General features: G+C 50.6%; 7 protein-coding genes across 7 annotated transcripts; 4 read left to right on the top strand and 3 right to left on the bottom strand.

Moving 5' to 3' along the window:
• Positions 1 to 1,963: 1,963 nt before the first annotated feature.
• Aud_009460 (uncharacterized protein) lies at positions 1,964 to 8,278 on the bottom strand (the record flags this gene model as incomplete). The annotated part of the gene is made up of 11 exons (XM_043294312.1): positions 1,964 to 3,854; positions 4,352 to 4,539; positions 4,594 to 5,029; positions 5,098 to 5,343; positions 5,414 to 5,565; positions 5,628 to 5,894; positions 5,953 to 6,065; positions 6,732 to 6,783; positions 6,851 to 6,924; positions 6,998 to 8,200; positions 8,248 to 8,278. The coding sequence occupies 11 exons, from the start codon at positions 8,276 to 8,278 to the stop codon at positions 1,964 to 1,966; spliced, it is 4,653 nt and encodes a 1,550-aa protein (XP_043150247.1).
• Positions 8,279 to 8,589: 311 nt separating this feature from the next.
• Positions 8,590 to 11,212, top strand: Aud_009461 (beta-mannosidase; the record flags this gene model as incomplete). Its single annotated transcript, XM_043294313.1, has 2 exons — positions 8,590 to 10,117; positions 10,179 to 11,212. The coding sequence occupies 2 exons, from the start codon at positions 8,590 to 8,592 to the stop codon at positions 11,210 to 11,212; spliced, it is 2,562 nt and encodes an 853-aa protein (XP_043150248.1).
• A 1,752-nt stretch (positions 11,213 to 12,964) lies between these two features.
• Positions 12,965 to 13,993, top strand: Aud_009462 (zinc-binding alcohol dehydrogenase family protein; the record flags this gene model as incomplete). The annotated part of the gene is made up of 1 exon (XM_043294314.1): positions 12,965 to 13,993. The coding sequence occupies one exon, from the start codon at positions 12,965 to 12,967 to the stop codon at positions 13,991 to 13,993; it is 1,029 nt and encodes a 342-aa protein (XP_043150249.1).
• Positions 13,994 to 15,563: 1,570 nt separating this feature from the next.
• On the bottom strand, positions 15,564 to 17,159 carry Aud_009463 (cytochrome P450; the record flags this gene model as incomplete). Its single annotated transcript, XM_043294315.1, has 1 exon — positions 15,564 to 17,159. One exon carries the CDS (start codon positions 17,157 to 17,159, stop codon positions 15,564 to 15,566), a length of 1,596 nt encoding a protein of 531 aa, XP_043150250.1.
• Positions 17,160 to 17,863: 704 nt separating this feature from the next.
• Positions 17,864 to 18,957, bottom strand: Aud_009464 (uncharacterized protein; the record flags this gene model as incomplete). The annotated part of the gene is made up of 3 exons (XM_043294316.1): positions 17,864 to 18,519; positions 18,572 to 18,789; positions 18,839 to 18,957. The coding sequence occupies 3 exons, from the start codon at positions 18,955 to 18,957 to the stop codon at positions 17,864 to 17,866; spliced, it is 993 nt and encodes a 330-aa protein (XP_043150251.1).
• A 383-nt stretch (positions 18,958 to 19,340) lies between these two features.
• On the top strand, positions 19,341 to 21,598 carry Aud_009465 (uncharacterized protein; the record flags this gene model as incomplete). Its single annotated transcript, XM_043294317.1, has 4 exons — positions 19,341 to 19,507; positions 19,564 to 19,891; positions 19,938 to 21,111; positions 21,162 to 21,598. The coding sequence occupies 4 exons, from the start codon at positions 19,341 to 19,343 to the stop codon at positions 21,596 to 21,598; spliced, it is 2,106 nt and encodes a 701-aa protein (XP_043150252.1).
• Positions 21,599 to 22,550: 952 nt separating this feature from the next.
• Aud_009466 (uncharacterized protein) lies at positions 22,551 to 23,460 on the top strand (the record flags this gene model as incomplete). The annotated part of the gene is made up of 4 exons (XM_043294318.1): positions 22,551 to 22,693; positions 22,745 to 22,813; positions 22,861 to 23,050; positions 23,101 to 23,460. 4 exons carry the CDS (start codon positions 22,551 to 22,553, stop codon positions 23,458 to 23,460), a joined length of 762 nt encoding a protein of 253 aa, XP_043150253.1.
• Positions 23,461 to 23,519: the final 59 nt, after the last annotated feature.

Raw genomic sequence — 23,519 nt, forward strand, 5'->3', positions numbered from 1 at the left:
CATTGAAGCCCTGCCCTTCTTAAATCCATCTCATAGAAGACGGCTATGAGGGCACGCTTGGGGTAGATGGCAGGAGAGTGTTCTAGCATTGATAGCATTATGCTTCGTCCTAAGGAACGGCTAACACTATTCAGAGATGGAGGGGAAGGTATTTTCCCCTTGAGCAAGCCACTCCTTAACTACCCTCATGCAGAACGACAAAACTTTCTGTTTACATAAAAGATCGATCTATGTTCGCATGTGTCTACCACAAATTGTCATAGAGTTCTATCTCCTTGAGTCAGCAGCTTTTCTGTGGTCGCTCAAAATCCATAGTAACAGGCCAACCGTTTGTAGTACAATGCGAGGAAGAACTCCGGAAAACTCTGATGTACGGCCAGCAGCTGGCAAAGCCAGGTCCGTACCCGGAGAGCTTGGTATTTAACACCGAGGTCGAAAAGCCTCGCATTCGCAGGTTTCAACGATTTGAAGAGGGACCTACGGCTGTGCATAAGGTACATTCCCTCAGTCCATATCTATATCCACTGTTCTATGCACTAAACGGCCTGCAGCTAGGTCATTACGGCCTATGTGTGACAGACTTCCCTGCAATGGTGGCCTTCTACAGAACAAAATTTAATCTGGTTCCTACCGATTTCCTACACGTTGGCGAAGGATCCCAGAAGAAGAATGTAGCCCCCTTCGCACACATTGACCGAGGAGCGGACTACGTAGATCATCACACTTTTTTCATGAGCACCAACAGGACCTCCCACGTCCACCACTGTTCCTTTGAAGTCCATGATTTCGACACTCAAAAGCTAGGACATCAGTGGCTAGCGAAGAAAGGATATAGCTCTGTCTGGGGAGTGGGGCGGCATATACTGGTTTCCAGATTTTTGACTACTGGTGGGATACAACTGGAAATATGATTGAGCATTATGCAGATGGCGATATTGTGAATGAGAAGACGCCCATTGGGTACCGGCCTGCAGGAGATGAATCGGTCACTATTTGGGGACCGGAGGTTCCAGCTTGGTTTTTGAACTGAAGTGACGATGATCTGATCTAGCGCTGATCGAATATGGAGATCGCATACCCAGGATGCAAAGTGATTATTTAGTTCCTTTCACCTAGTCCAAATAATGAATCTATGAATGCAAAGAATGCATTTCGATATTGGATAGATGTCAGTTGGCCGTAAAAAAATGGAGGATTCTGTCGAGCTCTGGTCTTTTGGATGTCATGTACAAGCATAAACTAATACAATACGATTTGCTGCAATGAGTGATGGTCTTATAGCCCACTCATCCAAGTTGTCGAATTGAGGAACGTCTCCCCTTCTATCATTGCTGCATTTATTTTACATCCGTTCACTGAACAATAAAGTCCATTCCTCATTACGAGTATTGGTTTTGGATCTCACAAAGCAGATGGTCTGTGGCAATTGTAGGAAACGTGGCCCGGTTGGTGGTGTTCCAGGGCTGACGGCGATGACAAACTGCAAAACTGTCTTATTTAGGTGTGGTAAGAAGGAGTCGCCTGGAGCACAGATTTCCAAGGGCATTATCGACACTAGCTATGGGACACTTATTCGGCGACGGAACGAATTCCCCCAGGCGGTGGTCTGCTTACAGAAGATACAAACTTCAAATATGCAGATGTCTGCCTAAACAACACGGTACTTCCACCCACTGGCAGAAAGACAAGTGGGGCTGGTACCATGTTGAATGGCAGCCGGGCTCGTAACCTGTAGAAGGTAGAGGATAGAGTGTACAGAAGAATCTGTCCCTACAGACGATGTAGGCTAGCCAAAAATGGGATGAATTGGAGATGTAGGGGTTGGAATAACCCTGAATGGAAGGATACTATATAACCTTCGCTGGAACCACTATTCCGATACAACAACAGTGGAGAACTCGTTCTGCGTAATATCTGAATGTATCCTGTCATGGTCGAGATCTGCAAGAGACCTCAGCGGCCATTAAGGCTGATTCATCAACAGCGACAGATTCTCATCACCCAGAAACATGCTCCAATCCATCTCTGTCAAAAACTCATCCTCCCAACCGAACAAATGAGACCCCCCTCCGTCAACCACGGAAGGCGTCCGTATCGTGCCCTCTGTGCCCTGCGATACGGCCTGGAACAGTGCAACCACAATATCCCGGGCACGGTCAGAAGCTCTCATCCAAGGTTTCATCTCCGCAAAGATCTCAAGAGCCTTATTCAGGCTTCCATACCAGGACAGAACATCATCAGAGGGCACAGTCTCAGTCTCAGTTGTGGGAGAGGAGGATGCAGCCATGGCGATAGAGAGAAGCGGAACCATACTCGCTTGGAACAGATACCAAGCCGCATTCCAGACTTGCGTTCGGTTGGGAACCCAGTGGAGCGCTATTGCATCGATAGCCTCAGCGGCGATAACGCGGGAGAGGTCGACCATTTGCTCTTCTTCTGCGGTTTGGCTGGTGTTATGTCTTTTCGGGTCACGGTAGGCCTTATATAAGAGGAAGCATCTTGACAGCATGAGACGGATGTTGTGATATCTATTTCGTAGGAATTCGCGTGCAACTGTGATGCGTGGCGGGGCGTTGATGGTCTCTTTCAGCAGTGAGGGCAAGGACTTGTACCATTCCTGGAGTTCGCGATCGAGACTTCGAGCTTCCGATAGGTATATTCGGATCGATTGGGCGAAGCGATGTTGGAGACGGTTGCCGATGTGGCAGAATTGAATGCTAGCTTTTAGAGAGGCTGCGAAATGGTCATTTGGACAAAGTGGGGTGGGTAGGGATGTGTTCATCGTGCTGCTGTCCCAACGTCCACAGGTCGGACGACCTAAGGTCATACTGGCCCAGGTGTCGAGGCAGTATAAGCTCCACCAGGTACGCCGTCGACTTTCCAGCCGGATGGCGCGGTGGTGGCTTGCGTCAGAATCTTGGTGGTGGTGATGCCCACGGGCTTGGGACTCGCGGTGTAAACCCAAGGCTATGGCGAGGCGTTGGGCGGCACCAAGGATCGCGTATGCCATGTTCGGAGAGTTTCGGTAATGGAGATAGTACCCGCCCAGTAGACACAGCGCTTGGAGAGTCTCTAGGTTACCAGATCCAAGGGAGTCGAGGTCCAGGTACGAACGAGCTTTCTTGTAATAGTGTACGTGGGCTGTGTCACTTCCTGAAGCAATGGAACCAACCGTGAGCACCATATTGCAAAGGCCCAGCCATGCAGGAGTTTGTCGATCGGCTGCCGCGAATGTGGCTCGGAACGACTCCTCGTCCAAGAACGGCGTGATGGCATGCATATGCTCGAAGTAAAACTCCACATAGCGCATTTCAAGCAGAGAATCTGACGGTAATGGCAGAGCAGGAGTAGGGTTCCAAATAGACGGGCGAGTGACTACCTGTTGGACCTCGAGCCACTGCTTCGATTGTTCCACGATGTGTTCTTTTGCAGCAGGATAAAGCCGAAACAACGCGCAAAGAACCGCACTTACGGAGCATATGCCTAGATAAGAGCGACGATGACGGTCGCCCGCGAGGCTGATTGCATTGATATCGTCGTTAGCGGCTATCGTAGTTGGGTTTTGCGCCGACTCGTCCCACCGTCTCTCCTCTCCCGATTCTCCTCTCTCGGACTCTTCCGGAGAGGCGGGTGCATCTTCGAGATGGCTGGGAATAACGGGAGATATGGCAGCGGGCAACGCTCCTGTATAGTGCTCTGATGATCGCTCTGCAACATCTGGTGCATCGTGCAACAGAAGGAAGATGAGTTCAGAACGATCCTTCTCCACTAGTTCCTCTAGGGAGGAATTGGGAAATAGTAGTTGGAGAACCCCGGACTGCTGTCGCAGGGTCTCTGTCGCTTTCTCAAGGGCACTGGATATATATATTAGGGACAGAATGCATCCAATAAGAAGGTGAGCTACCTCCTACTAGCTGTCTTCCGTCTCGTCCGTTGTCTATACACGCAGGCTTCAGGGACATGATAATATTGGCAACTCGAACACGGGTTTCCCCCGTCGCATTTCACCTTTCGTCGGGTACATTCAAAACATGACCGATTTATTTTGCGGGGTAACTGGGGTCTTGGTGGTGTGGCAGGCTCTCCCTGATGGCTGCTTTCGAATGAGTGGAACATGTTTAATGTGGGGAAGAAGAAATGACAGGAAGTGACGCGTCTACCATTAAATATGTCGTTTTTGCGGAAGCCAGACCCAACCCATTACCGGTTTGCACAACCTTAACTTGTAACCGGCCCCTGACAAAATTTACCAATTTTTCCGGACCGCAAGGGGCCAGTCACCTGCTACTCCGTACAACAACTAGACCAATAATTCTGTACAATCCTAGTATTACACTATCCTGATAATTACGCCGCACTGCTCATAATCCGTTTTCTCGCCTTCGCTGCCTCGACACTCGCCTTTCGCGGATTAGGGGTGTCGAAGATGACATCTAGCTCCTCCAGCGTGCATCCCTTGGTCTCAACAAAGAATAAGTACATAAAGGTCATTTCCAACGTATCCCAGAATACAAAGAACACATAGAACCAGTATCCAATCTGGAGGAAGCATCGTTAGCCAGGTCCGGGAAATAAATGGGATCGTCTTCGTACATTTGACAGTGCAATGGGTCCAACAAAGGTATTGAGGAACCCAGCAGCTCCGGCTGTCAACTTAAAGGTACCCATCGCCTTAGCGCGCATCTTGGTACTAACAACCTCCGCAGGGTAGATGGGTTGCATGGGTGTGAATCCGCAGGCAAAGATAGCACCGAAGAGAAAGATGAAAACAATGCTGACGGTTGACGCCGTTTTATTGCCGTAGTCCGTGTATCCAGCCGCGCAGCCTGCCACAATGGCGAGGCAGACGGTCATACCGGCCGTGCTAGTGATCAGCATTTTGCGGCGACCAACCACATCATGGAGGCGCGAACCGAAGATGGAGGACACCCACCCGACGACCGCGTAGACGATGTTGAGGATCAGTTTCGTATCCGTATCGGTGATACCGATACCGCTGAGCATGATGGGGAGATAGTATGATACGATGCTAAAGAAGCCACTTGATCAGTATGTTATCCAAAGGAGAATAATCATGACTGGTTGGAAGTGATATACTTGTTTCCACTGAACTGGCCGAACCAAGAGAACGCAATGTTCAACATTAGTCTGTACCGACTTGAATGGGACTCGACAAGCACTCGGAGATCGACCAAGTCCTTCCAAGACGCCTGGTGCTCCTCGTCAACCAGTGCGAGCATTTCTCTCATCTGAAGCGCTACCAGCGGGTGGTCAAGGTCACCGTTTGTATGGTAGGTGGCAATAGTATTCTTCGCTTCATCGTGGCGACCCTTGGACACGAGCCTGTGGTAGTACTTGAATTAGCAATGGTCTCAAAATTGGTAAAGACGCATAGCAAGCGACCTCGACCTACCATCTCGGAGACTCAGGGTAGAATTTAATAACCAGACACACAAGTCCAGGGCACACCATCTGAAGCCACAGGGGTATTCTCCAATCTAAATTTCCCCGGTGAGCCAGGTATTTGTGGCAAGCATATACCGCTGATGTCGAGAGTACGGAGCCCTTTTCAATTCCACAGTTAGTCAAATTCACGTCCCAGGGGTCTTCAGCAAACATATACATACAACATTGTAGAATGTGTTGTACATTCCCGCAATGGTCCCCCGATAGGCTGCCGGGGCGAGTTCGACCAGGTAAAGAGGAGCAGCAGTGTGTGCGCACGTTGCAAAAAAGGAGAGAAGGAATCTTCCCGCGATGAAGGTGGGCAAATTTGATGCCAGGGCAGTTATGATAGTGCCAATGCACACACCCAAACAACCTAAGAAGATGTGCCAGGTTCGTCCATACCAGTCCGTCATCCAGATAAAGAGTGCACCACACATTTGGCCGACCTTTTTCCGGGACCATTTAGTCATGTTCATGAAGAGTCTGCTGAAGCGATTGATTCACCTGAAAGATGGCAAATACAATGCCTGTACTCGCGTTGCCGTTTTCAGGCAAACCAAAATACTCGATATACTTTGGCAGCGCGTTGATCGATCCCATCAACGAACTATCAAATCCTATGGGAACTAGTGTCAGCATATGAAAGGATGCATGGAATGAACGCATCGGGCGCAGAGGACTTGCCATTCATAGTCGAACACAGAAACACCACCGCCGACAGGATATACAACTTAATGTAACCTGGTCCTCGGGGATTCGGCTTTTGTGTTGCCATGATACTGGCATATGTTTCCATTGAGTCCTCCATATTCTCCACCTCCTTGAGGACAGGGCCTTGCTGCGGGTCGTTCATGTTGGACAAGAAGGGCCTAAGAATTGTCAAAGACCTGTCAAGAAAATGCACTGTTAGGCATGTTAAGATCGTCCTGGAGAGTGCAGAGGCTTTATAGAGGCGTTTAGAATCAAAAAGGCATCCCCATGGGGAGCTAATACCCCGATTTTCATCCCCAACTATGCCGAAAGCGGGAGACGGAAGTTTGAATTTGCGTACGGGCCGGGGAAGCCCCCACGCGCACCATCCGTTCGCCAATCATACCAGCCGAAGAGAAGACGTCTCGTACAAGCAGGAATGGATGAGGGGAAAGTTTGCCATGATCTCGTGATTCTAGAATTATGGCACGATGAGTAAAAATATGTTTCAATGATTCAGGAGTTCCCTTGGCGAGCGATTGAATACGATTGACTCTATAATTTATTCTCCCTTAGGCTACTCCACACCTTACCCAACCCTGCTGGTCCATCGTAGAGCCGAGAGTTCAAGATGGAGACGTTGACCTATGAATGTAGAGTTAGCGGTTGAACTCCCGGGGTATGTTCACGTCCAGGAAAGGCTGTGACTTACATGCTGTGGTCCAAGATCACTCACGCGGCTGACGCCGAGGAGTCGCATAGCTGTGGCAATTTCGTCTGTGAGGACTATGAGACGTTGTTAGTATCATGCTGCGTTGTATGAACATAGAGGAAGGGGACCAACTTTGTAGAGACCTACAAACACCCTCGCTTCCGCCCACTGCCAGGCCATAGAGTGCAGCTCTGCCGAGACCAACACCTTTTGCTCCTAATGCCAACGCTTTGACGACGTCCGTGCCTCTCTTGATACCGCCATCAACGAACACTTCTAGCTCTGTAAGGACCTGAGGGCAAAACTTCCTAATCTCCAACAGAACCTGCAAAGGAGTATTGGCCGTGTCCAGAGCCCTCCCACCGTGATTTGAGAGAATGATCCCCTTAACAGCTGGAAACATAGTTGCGGCATAAGCATCCTCATGCGTCTGAATCCCCTTGAGAACAATCGGCCGATCCGTATGTTGGCACAACCATTTCAATGTTTTGCGCCAGGTCAGCGTTGACTCTGTGCCCCATACTTGAGGAGGCCCACCTCCCGCGACTTCTGCGGCTTTATACCGTTCATCGGCCTCACGTTTTCCCGGAAATGGCGCATCAAGCGTCAGGACGATGAACTTGATCTGTGGGATGGCTTTTATTTGAGCCAAGGTCCGCTCCGTCGCGTTGATATCTTTGAGGACGTAGAGCTGCCATGCAAATACGGCGCCAAGGCCTGCTCGCACGATGTCTGATGGTGATATGGATGCGTTCTTGCTGATAATCTGGAGAGTGTTGAATTTGGAACATGCTGCAGCTATCCCCGCCTCGCCGGATGGGTGGGCTAGTTTCGCCATAGCTGCTGGGGACACAAATATCGGCAGTCCAACCTGGTTTCCCAGAAGAGTGGTTGATAGGGAACAATGTGTGCAATCGACGAAAACTCTTGGTCGCAGGAGGATAGACTTGTAGATGGTTCCGTTTGCAACCTTAGTGATCTCATCATCTGTCCCCGACGCGTAGTATGCGATTGCTTTTGGACTGAGACGCTTCAACGCGAGTTCTTCCATTTCCGCAATGCTCAAGATTGAATCCAGAGGAGGAGCAGGACTTGTATGCGTTTGTGTCCCTTCGGTCCTCTTGCCATCTTGAGAAGTGGGCTCTAATTGACCCAACAGTTGATCGGGGGTCAAATATTCCTGCAGCAGTTCTTCTGGATGGACATCGGCAAACGCTTCCGTTGCATCAGTGCCAGCATGCCGAAGAATAATGGCTTTACCACCGGGATGACTGCTTAAGAAGGTGGTGACATTGTAGACATTGCCGTGGATCGCGATCCAGCAATCGCCCTCCACACGGTGGAATTGTACTGTTGTTGTCAGCACTGTTTTAAGTCTTCTCTATCAGGCGACTTACTATCCGACAGCGAAAACGTGGTATCCGTCATGATAGCTCGGTTTCGATGGCAATTCGGCTGCCCTGCATTCCTGTTGGGGCGAGGCCGCCTTTAGGGTTTTCCTGCATTACCCCACGCGGGGATTTGAATCCCCGTGCCATTTCGGGAACGGGACAACGCCAACGCAGCTACCCCAAGGAGTAACCTCCGTGTGGCTTTCCGTTGAAATAAAAGGGCTGCTGACTGGAGGGCCTTGTTGGGTTAACAGTACGCGAACACCATTTGCCTTAATATGATGCATCGGACTACGCAACAGTTGACGACCGGATGGTCCCTCAAGCAGGCTGATGCCGCTTCAGAAGATGGCTGGCTTCCTGTGCAAACAGTACCTAGTCAAGTCCATATTGATCTTCTTGCTAATGAAAAGTAAATTGTGCTCCTTTGACTATATTTCTGCTTATGTCTCTCCCGTGCTGACCGACCGGAGGATCCCGGATCCCTTTGTGGATGCCAATGAACTGGCGGTACAATGGATTGCAGAGAAAGACTGGATCTACCGAACCAAATTCTCTGTCCCATCTAGTAGCGATGGTGTAACTACGGATCTTGTCTTTCTTGGACTGGATACCTTTGCGACCGTAACCGTGAACGGAACTACGGTCCTTCAGTCAGAAAACATGCATATTTCCCACAGGGTGCATATCTCGGAGCATCTTCGTCAAGATGGAGAAGGCAATGAGCTACAGATTGTGTTCCACTCTGCCCGTCAGGCAGGGGACAAACTCATCGAACAGCATCCAGAGCACGTCTTCCATGTCCGCCAGACTGAAGCAAGCCGGATTCCGGTACGCAAAGCTCAATACAACTGGGGCTGGGACTGGGGTCCTATCCTGATGACAGCTGGTCCATGGCGCCCTGTTATCCTGGAGCAGTACACATACAGGATAGACGATGTCTGGGCGCAGTATGAGATATCCGCAGATAACAAGACCTGTTCCGGAAACTTGTACGCGCGAATCAAGGCAGCTGCGGCACAGAAGGTTGACGCCGACTTTGATGTGATTTTGTCGCTGTCTTACGAAGAGAAGGTAATGTTCGAGCAGAAATGTCGTCCTGCGCCTGATGGTTTAGCAAAGGCCATCTTCCAACTAGATTCGCCTGCCCTATGGTACCCCCACGGGTATGGGACGCAACCCCGGTACCAACTATCCGCAAAGCTCGTCCATGCGGCTAATGCAGAACTGGACGAGCGAGTCAAGCTCATTGGACTTCGTCGCTGTGAACTCATACAAGTGAAAGACGAGTTCGGCAAGTCATTCTACTTCCGCATCAACGAGATCGATGTGTTTGCCGGCGGGTCATGCTGGATCCCAGCCGATAGCTATCTTGCACAAATATCAAAAGATCGATACTTCAATTGGATGAAACTCATGGTGGAATCCAATCAAATCATGCTCCGCGTATGGGGTGGTGGCATCTACGAGGATAATGCCCTCCTAGACGCATGCGATCAGCTGGGTATCATGGTCTGGCATGACTTTGCCTTCGCTTGTGCCAACTACCCCGTCTACGACGCTTTCCTCAAATCAGTTGAGGAAGAAGCCAGACAGAATATCAGGAGATTGCGATCTCACCCCTCTGTTGTTATCTGGGCCGGAAACAACGAAGACTACCAGGTCCAGGAGAGATACAAACTTGAGTATGACTTTGAAAATAAGGACCCGGAGTCATGGAAGCAGTCCACATTCCCCGCGAGATATATTTACGAGTACCTGATGCCCAGGTGGGTAAAGGAAGAAGATCCATCCTGCATTTATCATCCTAGCAGTCCCTGGGGCGACGGTAAACCCACGGCGGACCAAACAGTGGGCAATATTCACCAGTGGGACCGTGAGTGGATCAACAATTCCCATTTACACGTATCCGATGATGACGTACTAACACTATATAGTCTGGCATGGCCCAATGAGCAGATATCAGGATAGTGCCGACCTCTCTGGGCGTTTCGTGAGCGAGTTCGGAATGGAGGCCTACCCTCATCTCGGGACTCTTCGCCGGGTCATTACGGATCCCAAGCAACAACGCCCAGGCACGATGATGATGGACTTCCGTAACAAAGCGCGTGAGCATCAACGCCGTATGCTGACGTATGTCACGGAGAACTTCCTCGTGCCGTCCGATCTCCCAACCTTCACCCACGTTACTCAAATCCTGCAGGCTGAAACGATGCGCTATGCATACAAAGCCTGGAGGCGAATGTGGGGACAGCCGGGATCTCGACGATGCGGTGGTGTATTAGTGTGGCAGCTCAATGACTGCTGGCCGACAATCTCCTGGGCTGTGGTTGATTACTACTTGATCCGTAAGCCTGCGTTTTACGCCATCGCCCGAGCCCTGAAGCCGCTGGATGTGGGTATATCGCGGAACTGCCCTGTGTGGACTTCCGGACATGCCGATCCATTCTCCTGCACCAATTCAGATGAGTTTGAACTCTGGATCGCGAGTAGTGAGCAAGAAACGGTTGAAGTTGACATCACAGTCAAGTTCATCTCCATAGAGTCGGGGGAGCTGGTCAGTGAGACGATTGATACCAGGACACTTGCGAAGCCAAACTCCACTACTGAAGTCCTTGCAAAGCAACTCGTCAAGGTTCACAATGCTTCTGCCGGCACCTTCGATCCGTTCGTCATTTACGCGGTGATATCGGTTGGGGGTCAGGTGGTGGCAACGGACACGGCCTGGCCACAGCCATTGAAGTATCTGGACTTCTCGAACCGAAATATCAAGGAGGACTTCTCGCCGTCCGGGGATGCGGTTACTGTTTCGGCGGATCTCCCAGTAAAGGGATTCGTCTTTGAAGAGAGGGAAGGATTGAAGCTGAGCGACAACGGATTTGATCTAATGCCAGGGGAGAAGAAAGTCATCACGGTCAATGGGAAGGATGTATCGGCCAAAGAGCTTAAGTGGACATATGTTGGGGCATAGCCCATTGGAGTCGCTTCCGTCGCGTAGGACGCGGACAGGACATCTTGAATGGTCACAACAAGGCCCAACAAAAATCCAGGAGGCACTCCCGATGGTCTTCAGGAGAGGTGGCTATTCTGTGAAGTTTAAAGGACGAGCGACGACCGTGGTCAGTGGTGGCGAAACTATTCTCGGATCGATATCCGGGAAGAACCTCTGTATCAATTTCGTATACTGGAGTGAGTTAATTAGAAAAAGCATGACGAAATAAGGCCATTCTAAAACGAAGCATGTTTTTCCAGTATCTAAACAGCCGTCGGGCCATCACTAGAGGCTACATCAAACCTCCCGTGTGCCCTGCAACGGACTATTAGCTCATGTGAGGGGCCTCTGAAGCTCCGAAATCAGCCTCACCCTCTGGCGAGATCTATGTATAAGCGCGGTTAATTTACCTCGTTCTCATCCCGTTGTCTACAATGCGTCCGACGAAGCACTCTGGGCGGGAAGTGGAAAGGATTGCAAACATCCATATAGATATCCCGGCAACAAATTCAGTCTTATCCAGCAGTTCTGAAACCGCCAATCTCTGTACAATGCTGTATTTCGTTCGTCAAACTGTCTGCAGTGCACAAGCTCAATCGCATATGAATATAAGTATACGTCTTTCCCTCATCAAATACACCTATTCTTCTACTATCCTTCCATTCCTTTTCCTACGTCAAATCAGGCCTGCCATTCCACTTTCTTAGAGTTTCACACTATGGCTTAGGAATCCAGTTCTCTGCATTCCAATAAGCACGGGTTTATCTCTGACATAACCGGGAGAATAATCAAGTTAAACGAGTATTTCGACGGTTCATCCCAAGCCACCAGGTAATTCGATACTTCAGACAACAAACATATCAGTATTCCTACTTGTAGTGAGCTCATTTATCACAGCAGTGAAATAGACATATGGTTTGATTATGCTGGTGATGGCTGAAGTTGTATTTACCGCATTTAGTATGGTGTTTTGGAGCGTTTCAGTCGGTCTTCATCATAGCCTTCCCTGACCGGTTGCATAGTCCAAATACTTGCGAAGAAGCGGTGACTGAATACGCATTGCTCCAGTCTAAGCCGGATAATCTGTTACACGCTCAGTGGCCGTAAAGCAATAGTAGCGTTGCTACAATCGTCAAGTATCCATCTGCCGCTGGCAACAATGAAGCACACCTTTCTGTCACATCGGCCAATGAGCCGGGTAGCTGCAGTTGATGTGTGCAAGCGAGCGGCCTATGACCGGCCTATCCCCCCAGGGGCAGGTGACAGCGTACCAGTAAGCTACCGACTGGCAGGGAGAAGAGCGAGGATAAATCCGTGCCTCTCACGTTGGGGAAGAAGATACACTACGTAGACAAGGTAGCGAGCCAGCCTCGCACGTCGGCGGTGATGAAAGTGCGAGAGTCGGCCTCCTCCTCAATCAACTCTCCGGCTTATTCAGCCGCGCGGTCTTTGCGGACTTTGCAGGTCATCGCTGAATCATCGCTTAACAATCTCACGCTTCCTGTTCACTTGGTTAGAGTTCTGATACTGACTAATGTTACTCCTTGCAAGGAATAAATATCATTGCCCTCTTCGTCAAGTTAAACATGCCCTTGGTAGCACCGCAAGAAGACCGAGAACAGCAATCATCGCCTTACCAACCCTGGAGAAAGACTAAAGACTACGGACCAAAGCCTACACTTGCCAATTGAAACCCAAGATATCTGTGTATCTCGACAGAGACAAGTAACAATGTCGTCACAAAACCGTGCTGCAATCAACCCGGCCGCTCGCGCGCCTCTTGAGGTCAGGGCAGTCGAAACACCCACCCCAGGACCAGGCGACATTCTCATCAAGAACGAACTGATTGCCGTGAACCCGGTCGAGGTCAATATTACCAAGAACGATCTTTTTCATCCCGAGTACCCATGCATAATTGGAACGTCATTTGGCGGCACTGTTGTCGCCCTCGGCGAGGATGTCTCCGATTTCAAAGTTGGAGACAGAGTCGCTGTCTATGGTAGCCCATCACACGGCGACAAGTACGCTGGTTTTCAGGCATATGCCCTGGCCAAGGTGGACATGGCCTGCGTCGTTCCGGAGGGAGTAGATCTCGCTATCCCTGTGAGCCTGATCGGTAACCTGACCACCGTCGTTGGCATGCTGAGCGCCACAGCCGGCGTACCGAAGCCGAACATCGAGGGTGAAAAAATCCCTACCGGCAAGAAGATCCTCATCTATGGGGGAACTTCTAACCTAGGCAGCTTGGCCATTCAGTACGTCAGTATGGCGGGCTACAGCGTCGTCACCACTACATCGCCGAAACACAGGACTTTTGTGGACAAGCTGGGCGCGGACAAGATCATCGATCACACTCAGGATCGCGAGGTCATCGTCAGGGACCTCGTCACTGAGGGACCCTACGACGTCATCGTGGATACCATATCCTATCCTAATACAGTCAGCATGCTCGCCGACGTGGCGACCGCCCAGGGTGGAGGCACGATCCTCGCTACCTTGCCCCCGTTTGGCCCTGAGGCGCTGCCCAAGGGTGTGGTCCGCCATTTTTCGTCTTGGCCGTACGCCCTTAACAAGGAGGGTAACGAGCACTGGATTAGATGGGCATTCCATACCTTCTTTGCCAAGGGCATCGCGAACGGCAAGCTCTTGCCGACGCGAATCGAGAGGATTAGTGGGGGGTTGGAGGCAATTAACGGCGCCTTGGACACCCTTGCTAAGGGAGTGAGCAACTCCAAGCTTGTGGTGGAACTCGATAAATAGGCAGAAAAGAGATGAATTTGTCGAGGGAGGCGGAGGCGGAGTTTGCTGGGCCTGTGCAGAGATGACTCCAGTGAATAGCAGCCCAGCCGCGATTCTGCTCGCTCTGCCTAGATCGGCTTATAGAATGCAAAGTCTGACTCTTGTTGCTCCAAGAAGCGAAGTTGAGAACTTTCGCACCTCTAGACATTCTAAGTATTTGATGTCCACAGAAATAGTGGCTGGCAAGCGATCATCTTGGCCGGTGCAATGGCCGTAATTATAGGTGGGCTGCTCATAATAATTTCTTTATTTGTGATGGGTCCTCTATCGCGCTGATTTCGAGTCAGTTCTGCTTGGCCTTATCAGTAAGTGACTATGAACCAGCTTCCCGTTCTGGGGTGGGCTTTACGGGTTGTTGCTGGATTAGCTTAGAAGTAGTATAACCAGCAGAGACTTAGTACTTGACCTATGTAGTGTCCTTCTCATTTGCGTGCTCGTGAGAATCCATAATTGAGAATGTTAAGTCTGTATAGGCTATTCTAGCTTTCCAGGCACGGTTCCACCATTAGCAAGGCACCTGCACGGTAGCATTCTCAGTATAAGATTGATTAGTTATTAGCGCTAATTTTGTATTCAATACCTGTCACACCACTCTAACGGCCATACATTTTTTGCGACACCTAAAGGAAAATATATATATTCATTGTCTCACTACTACATTCGCATTCAATATTACCTTGCTTTATCTTAGATCTGTGTTCTGCCAACTCCATCAGCTATCTATTGCCTAAAAATACTCCTCAGGCCTCCAATAATCTCTCTCTCCAGGCTCCAGCTAACCACGAACTGGAAGCATAAAATAAGGATTTTCTTCCTGCCCTGTAGCATGGATGTGTATAAGTTTCCAGGTTAGGGCAGGTTTTGGGTACCCACAGCTTGACTAACGTGCAACAAATTGATAGGTCTTAAAATAATAACACACTAAAAAAAATAAGGAACATCTTCACTATATATCACACGCTGCAAGACGTCATCGAGAACAACTATTGCAAAAGCAAGCTAAATAGTATGGCACTGTATGCGCTGAGAGGGGCTATTATACCAAGGGGAACCAATTGCATTGATAGATGTTGATTAATTCAAGAAAGGTTAAAGAGCGTGGTAAACAGAAGGCATGTTAAATACCTGTCTCTTCCGATGATCGGATAAGGAGCCGGGTTATGCTAAGGTGCTTGGAGTAAACTGGTCCAAGTTGCTGCACAAGCCCCTACATACCAAAACATAGGAAATGAGGGCAAAGGAGCATCCAATAATAGGAGGCTGTAAGTCACTCTCCACTTTCGTTGACATCTATGAGTCCCAATCAGCCGTTACAAAATCATTTAGCTGGGCTTATTATCGAAAAAGAATATTCCAGATCTGCATATTTGCTGGGAACGTCACGACATCTGTATCTGTTTACTAACATTCTTTGTCTACTCGCCATGCTAGCAAACGACGTTCTGGCATGGATGACCTATTTCTGCCCCTTATCTATAGAGAAAGGATTAGGGACCCACAGTCTTCCCGGCAACCAACACCCGAACCCAGCTCATAATCGCCTGAGACGCAAGCTGTACTCGCTTGGAGGCACGACTGAAAAGTCATTGTACTCGATGTTCGGGCGATTGCCGTTGTACTCCTGCCCGTTCTTCTCCAGACTGAGCTCCCAGCCAGTTAGCAGGCGGGCCAGCATCAGCTTCAGATTGTTGACGGCCAAGAAGCGGCCGGGGCAGGCCTGGTTGCCCAGGCCGAAGCCGAGCGAGTCGATGGTCGACATGCCAAGCACCAGGGAGCTGGCACCTTCTTTGTGCTGCTCGCGCAGCCGGCGGTAGCGGTGCCCGTCAAAGACTTCCGGGTCCGCGAAAGTCTCTGGGTCAGTGGCGATGGCGGCCGCGGGCGCTGTGACCATCGTGCCCTTCGGTAGCTTAAGCCCCGAGCATTTGAATGTGTAGTCTTGGGTAACGATGCGATTCATAGTGACTACGAGACCTTTGTGTGAGTTGCGGTGTCGGTAGTAAATATAGGGGCAGCAGGGAAGTTGGAGTGCCTTACGTAGGAATACAGGGCTCAGTCGCTGCGACTCCTTAAGAAAGCAGTCGAGCTTTGTGAGTCGCTCAATATCGACCCAGCTAGCGTCGGCTGAAGTGGCCTCATTGGCCTCTTGCTTTAGCTCCGCTAGTAGCTCCGGCTGAGTGAGCAGGTCAATCAACGCAACGCTAATAGTCTTAGCTGTCGTGTGGATAGCGGCAATCATAGTACGCATCATCGTGTCGGAGAAGTCGCGCAGTGTGACGTTGTCAGGCGAGCCGCCCCAAAGCCATTCGTAGCCTAGAGCTCCCTTCTGCCGGGTCTTGTTATGCTTCTCTAGCTGGCCGGCCTCTTTCAGCTCGTTGTACAGTGGCCGTAATCGCTTCATCACATATTCGCGCTGCCTGCGCAGGCGGCGGACGGAGGGGATCATAGGGGCGACGATAGAGGCGAGGTAGGGAGGCCACCGCCGTACGTCGTCGGCGGCGCCGTAGCGGGTAACGGCGAAGTCGGCGGTCTCCTTGAGCCACGTCGGATCAGACGAGAGGCGCTCATCGACGAGCAGCGCGTTGGTGACGTACGTGATCGTGGGAATAAAGAACTCCATGAGGTTGACCGTCCCGACGCTGCCCTTTTGCTGGGGTAGGTGCAGGCTGAAGTATTGGGAAATGCGTAGGTTAAGCTGCTTCGTGATATCACCCAAGTTCTGGTGAATACCTACGCGCAAGGCCTTTCCGGACCACTGGCCGCGGTCAGGAGCGCCGGTGTAATCCTGCGCGAAAATAATACGCGAGGCAAGCTGCCAGCTAAAGATATTGTTGGAGAGATGCTTTATCTCCTCGAGATGGGATTTGGGGAGCACGACGCGGTACTTGATGGCGTAGCCGCCAATGGGGATAGTAACTTTGAAGGCTTTGTCAGCTTTGTTGTAACGTCGGTAGCCGGATTCGAGAAGGTTTCTGAGATTCGTCAGGTACCGCTGCCGAGAGTTATTGCCATCGGCAAAGCTGTGAGTGGGAATGTGGTCGAGAGAGTGCTCGTTTCTTTGTCGTCTGAAGATGGCTTGGGCTATAAAGAGCATGCAGCCCATCAGACCAAGCAGGATCATGGGCATCATCTTGTGTTTAGTAATGCGTGATGGTATTCTCTGTGCAAACTTTGACGTTGATCGATTCAACTCGACACCGTCCGTATAAGCGAATCAACTTATAAGACAGAATGCGTCATATTAGAACTTGTTTGGTTTAGGCAAGCGCTCGGCATCCTGGTGCCAGCTTCTAGGTGGCGCATTGGCACTATGGAACTCTGCGATGTGGTGGCCTCAATCTGCTCGGAGTTCACCAGACTGCCATCGTGGGCCTGTTATTCCATTTTGCCGCCCCAACGCCAGTGGCTCGGAATTCAGACAACCAGCCGCGGCATCTTCCGAGTACATGCATTTTATGCCGCCGTCGTGGCCATAACGGAGTGCATAAGACCTTACCAACAGCCCCCCACGAACCTCCAGAACGCCGAGGATGGAGTCGATCCGTCGAAGGTGGAATGCCGATGCCAATGCCCTTGGATGTTGGATGCGTAGGAGGTCGACGAGATGAAGATACGGTATGATGGAAATTTGTTAATCGAGGTCAATTTGCGGAGGTTGTCCGACGGTCGCCAAAAGGAAAATTCTGATCACAATCTTCTTTTTCCAGTGTAACTTGCCATGGTACTCCCGCCGAGTAGACACGGGCTTTCTAGTTGCGAGCAGCCGTGGAACAAAGCTATATGTTTGTGCTTGGTACAGAAGTCAATCATTTGCTGTAGATGAAACTTATTCTGCTAAATCACAAATGCTTCGAGGGTTCCAGGTGCGAACAGTTCCTCCGCCTTGTACTGCCGCTTAGCCAGTCCTTGACTATAGGAGTACGACAGGAATTTCTCAATTACGTGCTTGTTCTCATGGAACCCATCTTTCCACCAGTCTTCACCCATAATGGCCTGTGTTTCCCTGACATGGTCCTCCAGCCAGGGCAGCATGTAGCGTAGCGCCGCTCTCTCAACCAGGGCCTCAAAGGCCAGCTCTTTCGATTTTGCAAACCCCTTTTGAAGCTCTCTGGCTATCCAAGGGTTGGCTTCGTAGACTGTCCTCTTGATGGCAATGACGTGCATGATAGGAAAGATTCTTGTTCTTTCGAAGTAGTCAGCCTCCACAGCTTTGAAATCCGGGAAAAGGTAGGTGCAGTAGCTGCTTCGGCCGACGCTAGAGGGACGGGAAGCACTGAAGATGGCATCGATTTCCCCGTCTTCCAGCATCTTCGAGAGACTTTTACCACTTTCAATGGTAACTACTTTGACCCCTGGAGGCAGTGTATGGGGAACTTTGCTCTTTCGTTCAGTCTTCGAAGGTTCGATGGCGCCCGTGAAGAATTCGACCTCGGTGGGGTGAACACCAAATTCGTCTTCTAGGATCCCTCGTTGCCACACGGCAGCGGTCACTGATCGAAAAGTCAGTTTCAAGCTATATGAGAATAGGGTGCTTGCATTGACTTTGGTACTCAGGAATGCCAATGCGCTTCCCCTTGAGATCGGAAGGCTTCTTGATGCCCGAGTTCACGTTGATGTACATGGATTGGTGCCTGAAGAACCGCGAGGGAAAGACGGGAATGGCAATGAACGGTGGCGGTTCTTGGCTCAGGGTTAGGACATAGGACGATAGACTGAGCTCGGAGACATCGAATTCCTGAAAGCGCAGCTGCCTGAAAAATCTGTGCGGAGCTGTCAGCGTCGTCTTCGAGAGGAAAGCATGGTACTGACGTTTCCTCCACGCGATAATTAAGATAGGTGAGCTCGATGCCTTCTGGTCGTACCCGCCCATCTTCCAGGGCCTTAGTACGGTCATAGTCCCAGCAGGCGAAGCTCAGCTTCAACACCATCTCTGGCTGTTTGTCGTGTGTCGGTCTAGGAGGCAGAAGAAATACGGGGTTATTACTTGGAGACAGTAAAGAAATCGAGTATTTCTCGCAAAACTACCGTTCCACGCCGTTGAGTTATATCTCCTCTCCCCAACGACCATAGTGAGGCCGGAACTCAAAACTTTCCCCACACGAGCTGTTTGGTAGTCCCAAATTCAAATGGGACCTGCCACGCCTCCGCCCAATGCGTGTGTGTGGGGATAATGACAAATTAATCCCGATAAGCCCGAGAGAGCCCCTTCCGCCTCCCCGCCCGCTGTCTCCCGTAATTTTGGGGTTCATAAGGGAATGCCGCTCCGCGGGTTGCCTGCCCTCGTTGCAAGACTGCGTCAAATGTTAGCACCATGTCTGCGACAACCCACAAGCAATCCAATTCCAAGCGCCTCGGCTTTGGTCGAGCCTGCAATGCGTGCCGTAAACGCAAGCATCGTTGCGATGCCCTCGAGCCCCAGTGTTCCGGTTGCCGCAGTCGAGGCAACGCTTGTGAATACTCCGTTAGAGCTACAAATAAGTGAATCTTTGCGGATGGTTGTTCTGCCGCATTCCGCTGACGCCTACACAATGCAGGGGCGTCGTTGAGGTTCAGGAGGATAGCCTCGATCATGGCCATGCTATAATCGTCGAAGTCTCACCTAATCTTTCGCCTCGCCCTATACTGTCCCCTCAATGCAGCAGCCCGCTAAGCACAAGTGCCCGACACACCCACTCTGCAAGCCCGCTACAAGAGGATAGGCAGGGTTCCGTCAGCCTCGAACCGGCAACTAGTGCGTTGCGAGCAGGCGCCGCTATCGAACTGAGTAACCCGACCGGGTACTTTGGCAACTCTTCAGCCATTAAATTTGCGTCCGTGGCCCAAAATTGCGATAAGGACTCCCTGACGCGCAATGAGAATGAGGTAAGATATTGTCGTACCATTCTAGCGTCCATGGCATCGTGCTTAGACTGGAAAGCTTTATCTCTCGGAGGACATTGCTACTCTCCCTGAATCATCGCCTCGCGAACATCTTCAGCGATTCCAGTTGCTGCTTGATAGGTTTGAAGCTAATCAGCTCGTCGACGCATACTTTGCTCGTGTTCACCTGCTCTACCCGTTCGTGCACGAGATGAGCTTCCGCTCGCACTACGAGCAGATTTGGATCGACCAGCAGCCGCGGGATAATGCCTGGCTGGCGATACTCAACATGGTGTTTGCGTACGGTTGCGAGTTCTGCCCGTGCCCGAATGGTGTCAGCGCGGCCCAGCGAGCCTCCGAATTTGTGGAGCAGGCAAAACAAATCATCCTATGTCAAGTATTCAAAGCATCAAGCTTGCATCTAACTCAAGCCCTACTTCTACTATGCCACTGGCTTCAAGGTGCCCTCGAGTTGAACGAGGCCTGGAACTTCTTTGGTCTTGCCATTAGAAGCGCAATGAGCATTGGCCTTCATATTAACCCGAGAGATGGTGGTATCTCGTCGACGATAGGTCGTGAGATTAGGAAACGCATTTGGTGGGGGTACTTTGTGCTTGACCGTACGCTGAGCATGAAGTTTGGACGACCACCCTCGATCATTCTGGCTAATGCTTTCGATGTGGACCTCCCGGCGGACGTAGATGATCAATATATATCGGACTCCATCCAAATCCCACGCGAGCCGAACGGGAAACCATCCAGGATAACGGCATTTATCCAAACCATTGGACTCTCGCGGGTGATCGACAACGTTATGAGTATGCTGTATCTCAAAAGCAATAAACTAGATGTTAGCGCTGGCACCTCGTTGCCGGTCCAAGAAGATTTTCAACTGCTCGGAAACATGCTGCTACTAGACGGACAGCTCCAGTCATGGTGGAACGGCGTGCCTGATTATCTAACTAGATCCTCAGATTCGTCAGAAGGTAAAGACCTAACTCGACAACGGAATGTCCTTTATATCCGATACGTGCAGATGAGGCTGCTCCTGTTACGTCCTGCGGTGCTCCTGCTGGGCAAGGACAAGTTCCAAGACCGCTTTTTACGTGCAGTCGCAACCGAGTGTGCACAGCGCTGCGTATGGGCGGCGCAAGAAACAATCCAGCTCATCCACGGAAAATATCAAGAACAGCAGCTCCATTCCGTTTGGTACCTCCTTCATTGTCAGAATCCCGCTATTCTAGCCCCGAAGACCAATGCTGATTTCAAGCAGATATCTTCTCATCCTTGGGAGTCCTGATAGCAGCCCACAGGTTAGAGATATTGGCGAGCTGGGACTCCAGCAGCAATCATCGTATCCTGGCAATTCTTGATGAAGGAATGGAGTTTCTCCGCTCTGCAAGCCATCAAAGTGGCATCGCCCACCGTTACATGCTGCTCCTTGGCCGACATCTTGGTCAGCTTAACGATAGTCTTAACAGCGACAGCGCCGTTAGGAGGCCAGGCTGCGATGGCAAGGATGTCCCGGAATCAAATCTCCCGACTCAGGTCGATGCACTCGACCTGGGCAGGCATCCTGCTAGGGAACAGACTGGCTTTGAATCTGGAAGCATGGGCTTCCCTGACCTCAACGATTTTTTATTCGGCATGGGTATCCCGCAGAACTTTTTGGTAACGGACTGGCTCTCATATGACTGGTCTGCCGTATGATATTATCTGACGAATCGGCTGGCTACAGGACTGTGAAACTACTTGTCAAGAGCTTGTATATATATTTGTACCCGAGTTAAATACTAGCACTCAGGTGACGTCGGTAGCCTTTTCGTATTATTTGACACCGTAAAGGGAGCACATGTGCGGAGTTAGGAGGCGTGTTTTAAGATTCGCTCTTCCTTTGTCTATGGTTATCAACACCTAATCAAGGATATATCAGGTGTTAGCACCATAGCCATGGTCCCCAGCAGAAAAAGACATATAAAATGCAAACTACATCGTTGATTGTTTGTACGTATGGTTCGACATTTTTGCTGTGAAAAGGAGAGGAGACGGATAAGAGGGCTATATGCCTGATAGACAGCCCAAAAGAGATATACCGGAGATTTAAGAGGTTCGAAGGAGCCCTTGAGTAGAGGAGTACTTTATACTCTCTATGAATACGACTATCTGTCATATAAAAATCAATATGGAAGAGTTTTCCAATGCTATACAGCGAGATACTATGTCTCAGTGGTAAATAAGGCTGATTCTTCGACCGTTGCCGGGTCCTTCCGGACCTTCAGGCTTTTTCCCTGCACTAGTTACTGTAAACTTACTCTCACACTGTGCAGCCCGTTCACCCAGTCCCCCTCTCGCAAAATACCTTGCGGATAAGATGGAGACGGATGCCGCGGGATTCTGACTTGCCGAGCCGACTGCGTGCGACAGGGAGAAGTCGGCGGATAGCTAACTCCGCTTTGGCAATCCTCTGAAAACCCAGTGTACGGGACCAGATTCAGAGCCGCAGCACCGGGACGAGCGTACCCATCAGCGTAAGGTGCCAGATATATTTGGCCGAGATAAATCATTCCATTCGCACAAAATCCACCCAACCTCCCTAATCCCCGTGTCAAGCTTGAGACGGTCTATAGTTCTGTATTCAACCTCATCCCGATCGATTCTTAATATGACATCCAACACAATCGGCAGCTGCTGTTTCCAAGGTGTGAAACATGAAGGCCAGCCTCAGGGCCAAATCAACACCGTTGGCGAAATTGAGATGTATGTTGTTGAGCCCGACTCAGGTTCCAACGGCATTGGATTGATTTTGTGAGTTCTATATTGATCAGGACCGCGCAGAGGGGGTTGCTAACTCTTCAGCCTCACGGACATCATCGGACACAAGCTCACCAACGCTCAGCTAATCGCTGATCAATTCGCTGCTAACGGGTGTGTTGAACTTGGCACGGTTTTCTCGCGCCGCTGACACTTCTCAGATACACTGTTATCGTTCCGGATCTCTTCCACGGCGACCCCGTGCCGCTCAACGTCGACATGGCGACTTTCAGTCTTCCCGAATGGTTACAGGGCAAACTTAGTGCGAAGAAGATACCTCATACCCCCGAAATGGTTGACCCTATCGTGGCTGGGTCGCTCAAATTTTTGAAGGAAAAGTATAATCCCAAGGTAAAATATTCCCCGTCCTTCGGGGACAATGACACTAACGAGGGCTCCAGAAGGTCGCCGCCGTGGGATACTGCTTCGGCGCCAAGTATGTAGTTCGCGGCCTCGGATCCGGGATCTTCGACGCCGGTTACGTCGCGCACCCTGCTATGGTAAGGACAGAGGAGCTAGAGGCGATCAAAGGTCCGCTTGCTGTTGCAGCGGCTGAGGTGGACGACATCTTCCCGGCTAACCTCCGACATGACTGGGAGGCGCTGCTGCTGAAGGCGGGAGTTCCGTATCAGATCAACCTGTACTCCGGGGTTAGCCATGGCTTCGCTGTCCGGTGCGATCTGAGCGATAAGAGACAGAAGTATGCCAAGGAGGCCGCTTTTCTGCTGGCCCTCGAGTGGTTTGACGAGCATATGAAATAGATGGTGCATTGTAGATAGAAACTGGATCCATATTAACAATAAAGATTGATCCGTCTGAC

The sequence above is a fragment of the Aspergillus udagawae genome (assembly GCF_001078395.1).
Source record: "Aspergillus udagawae IFM 46973 DNA, scaffold_7, whole genome shotgun sequence".
Taxonomy (NCBI): domain Eukaryota; kingdom Fungi; phylum Ascomycota; class Eurotiomycetes; order Eurotiales; family Aspergillaceae; genus Aspergillus; species Aspergillus udagawae.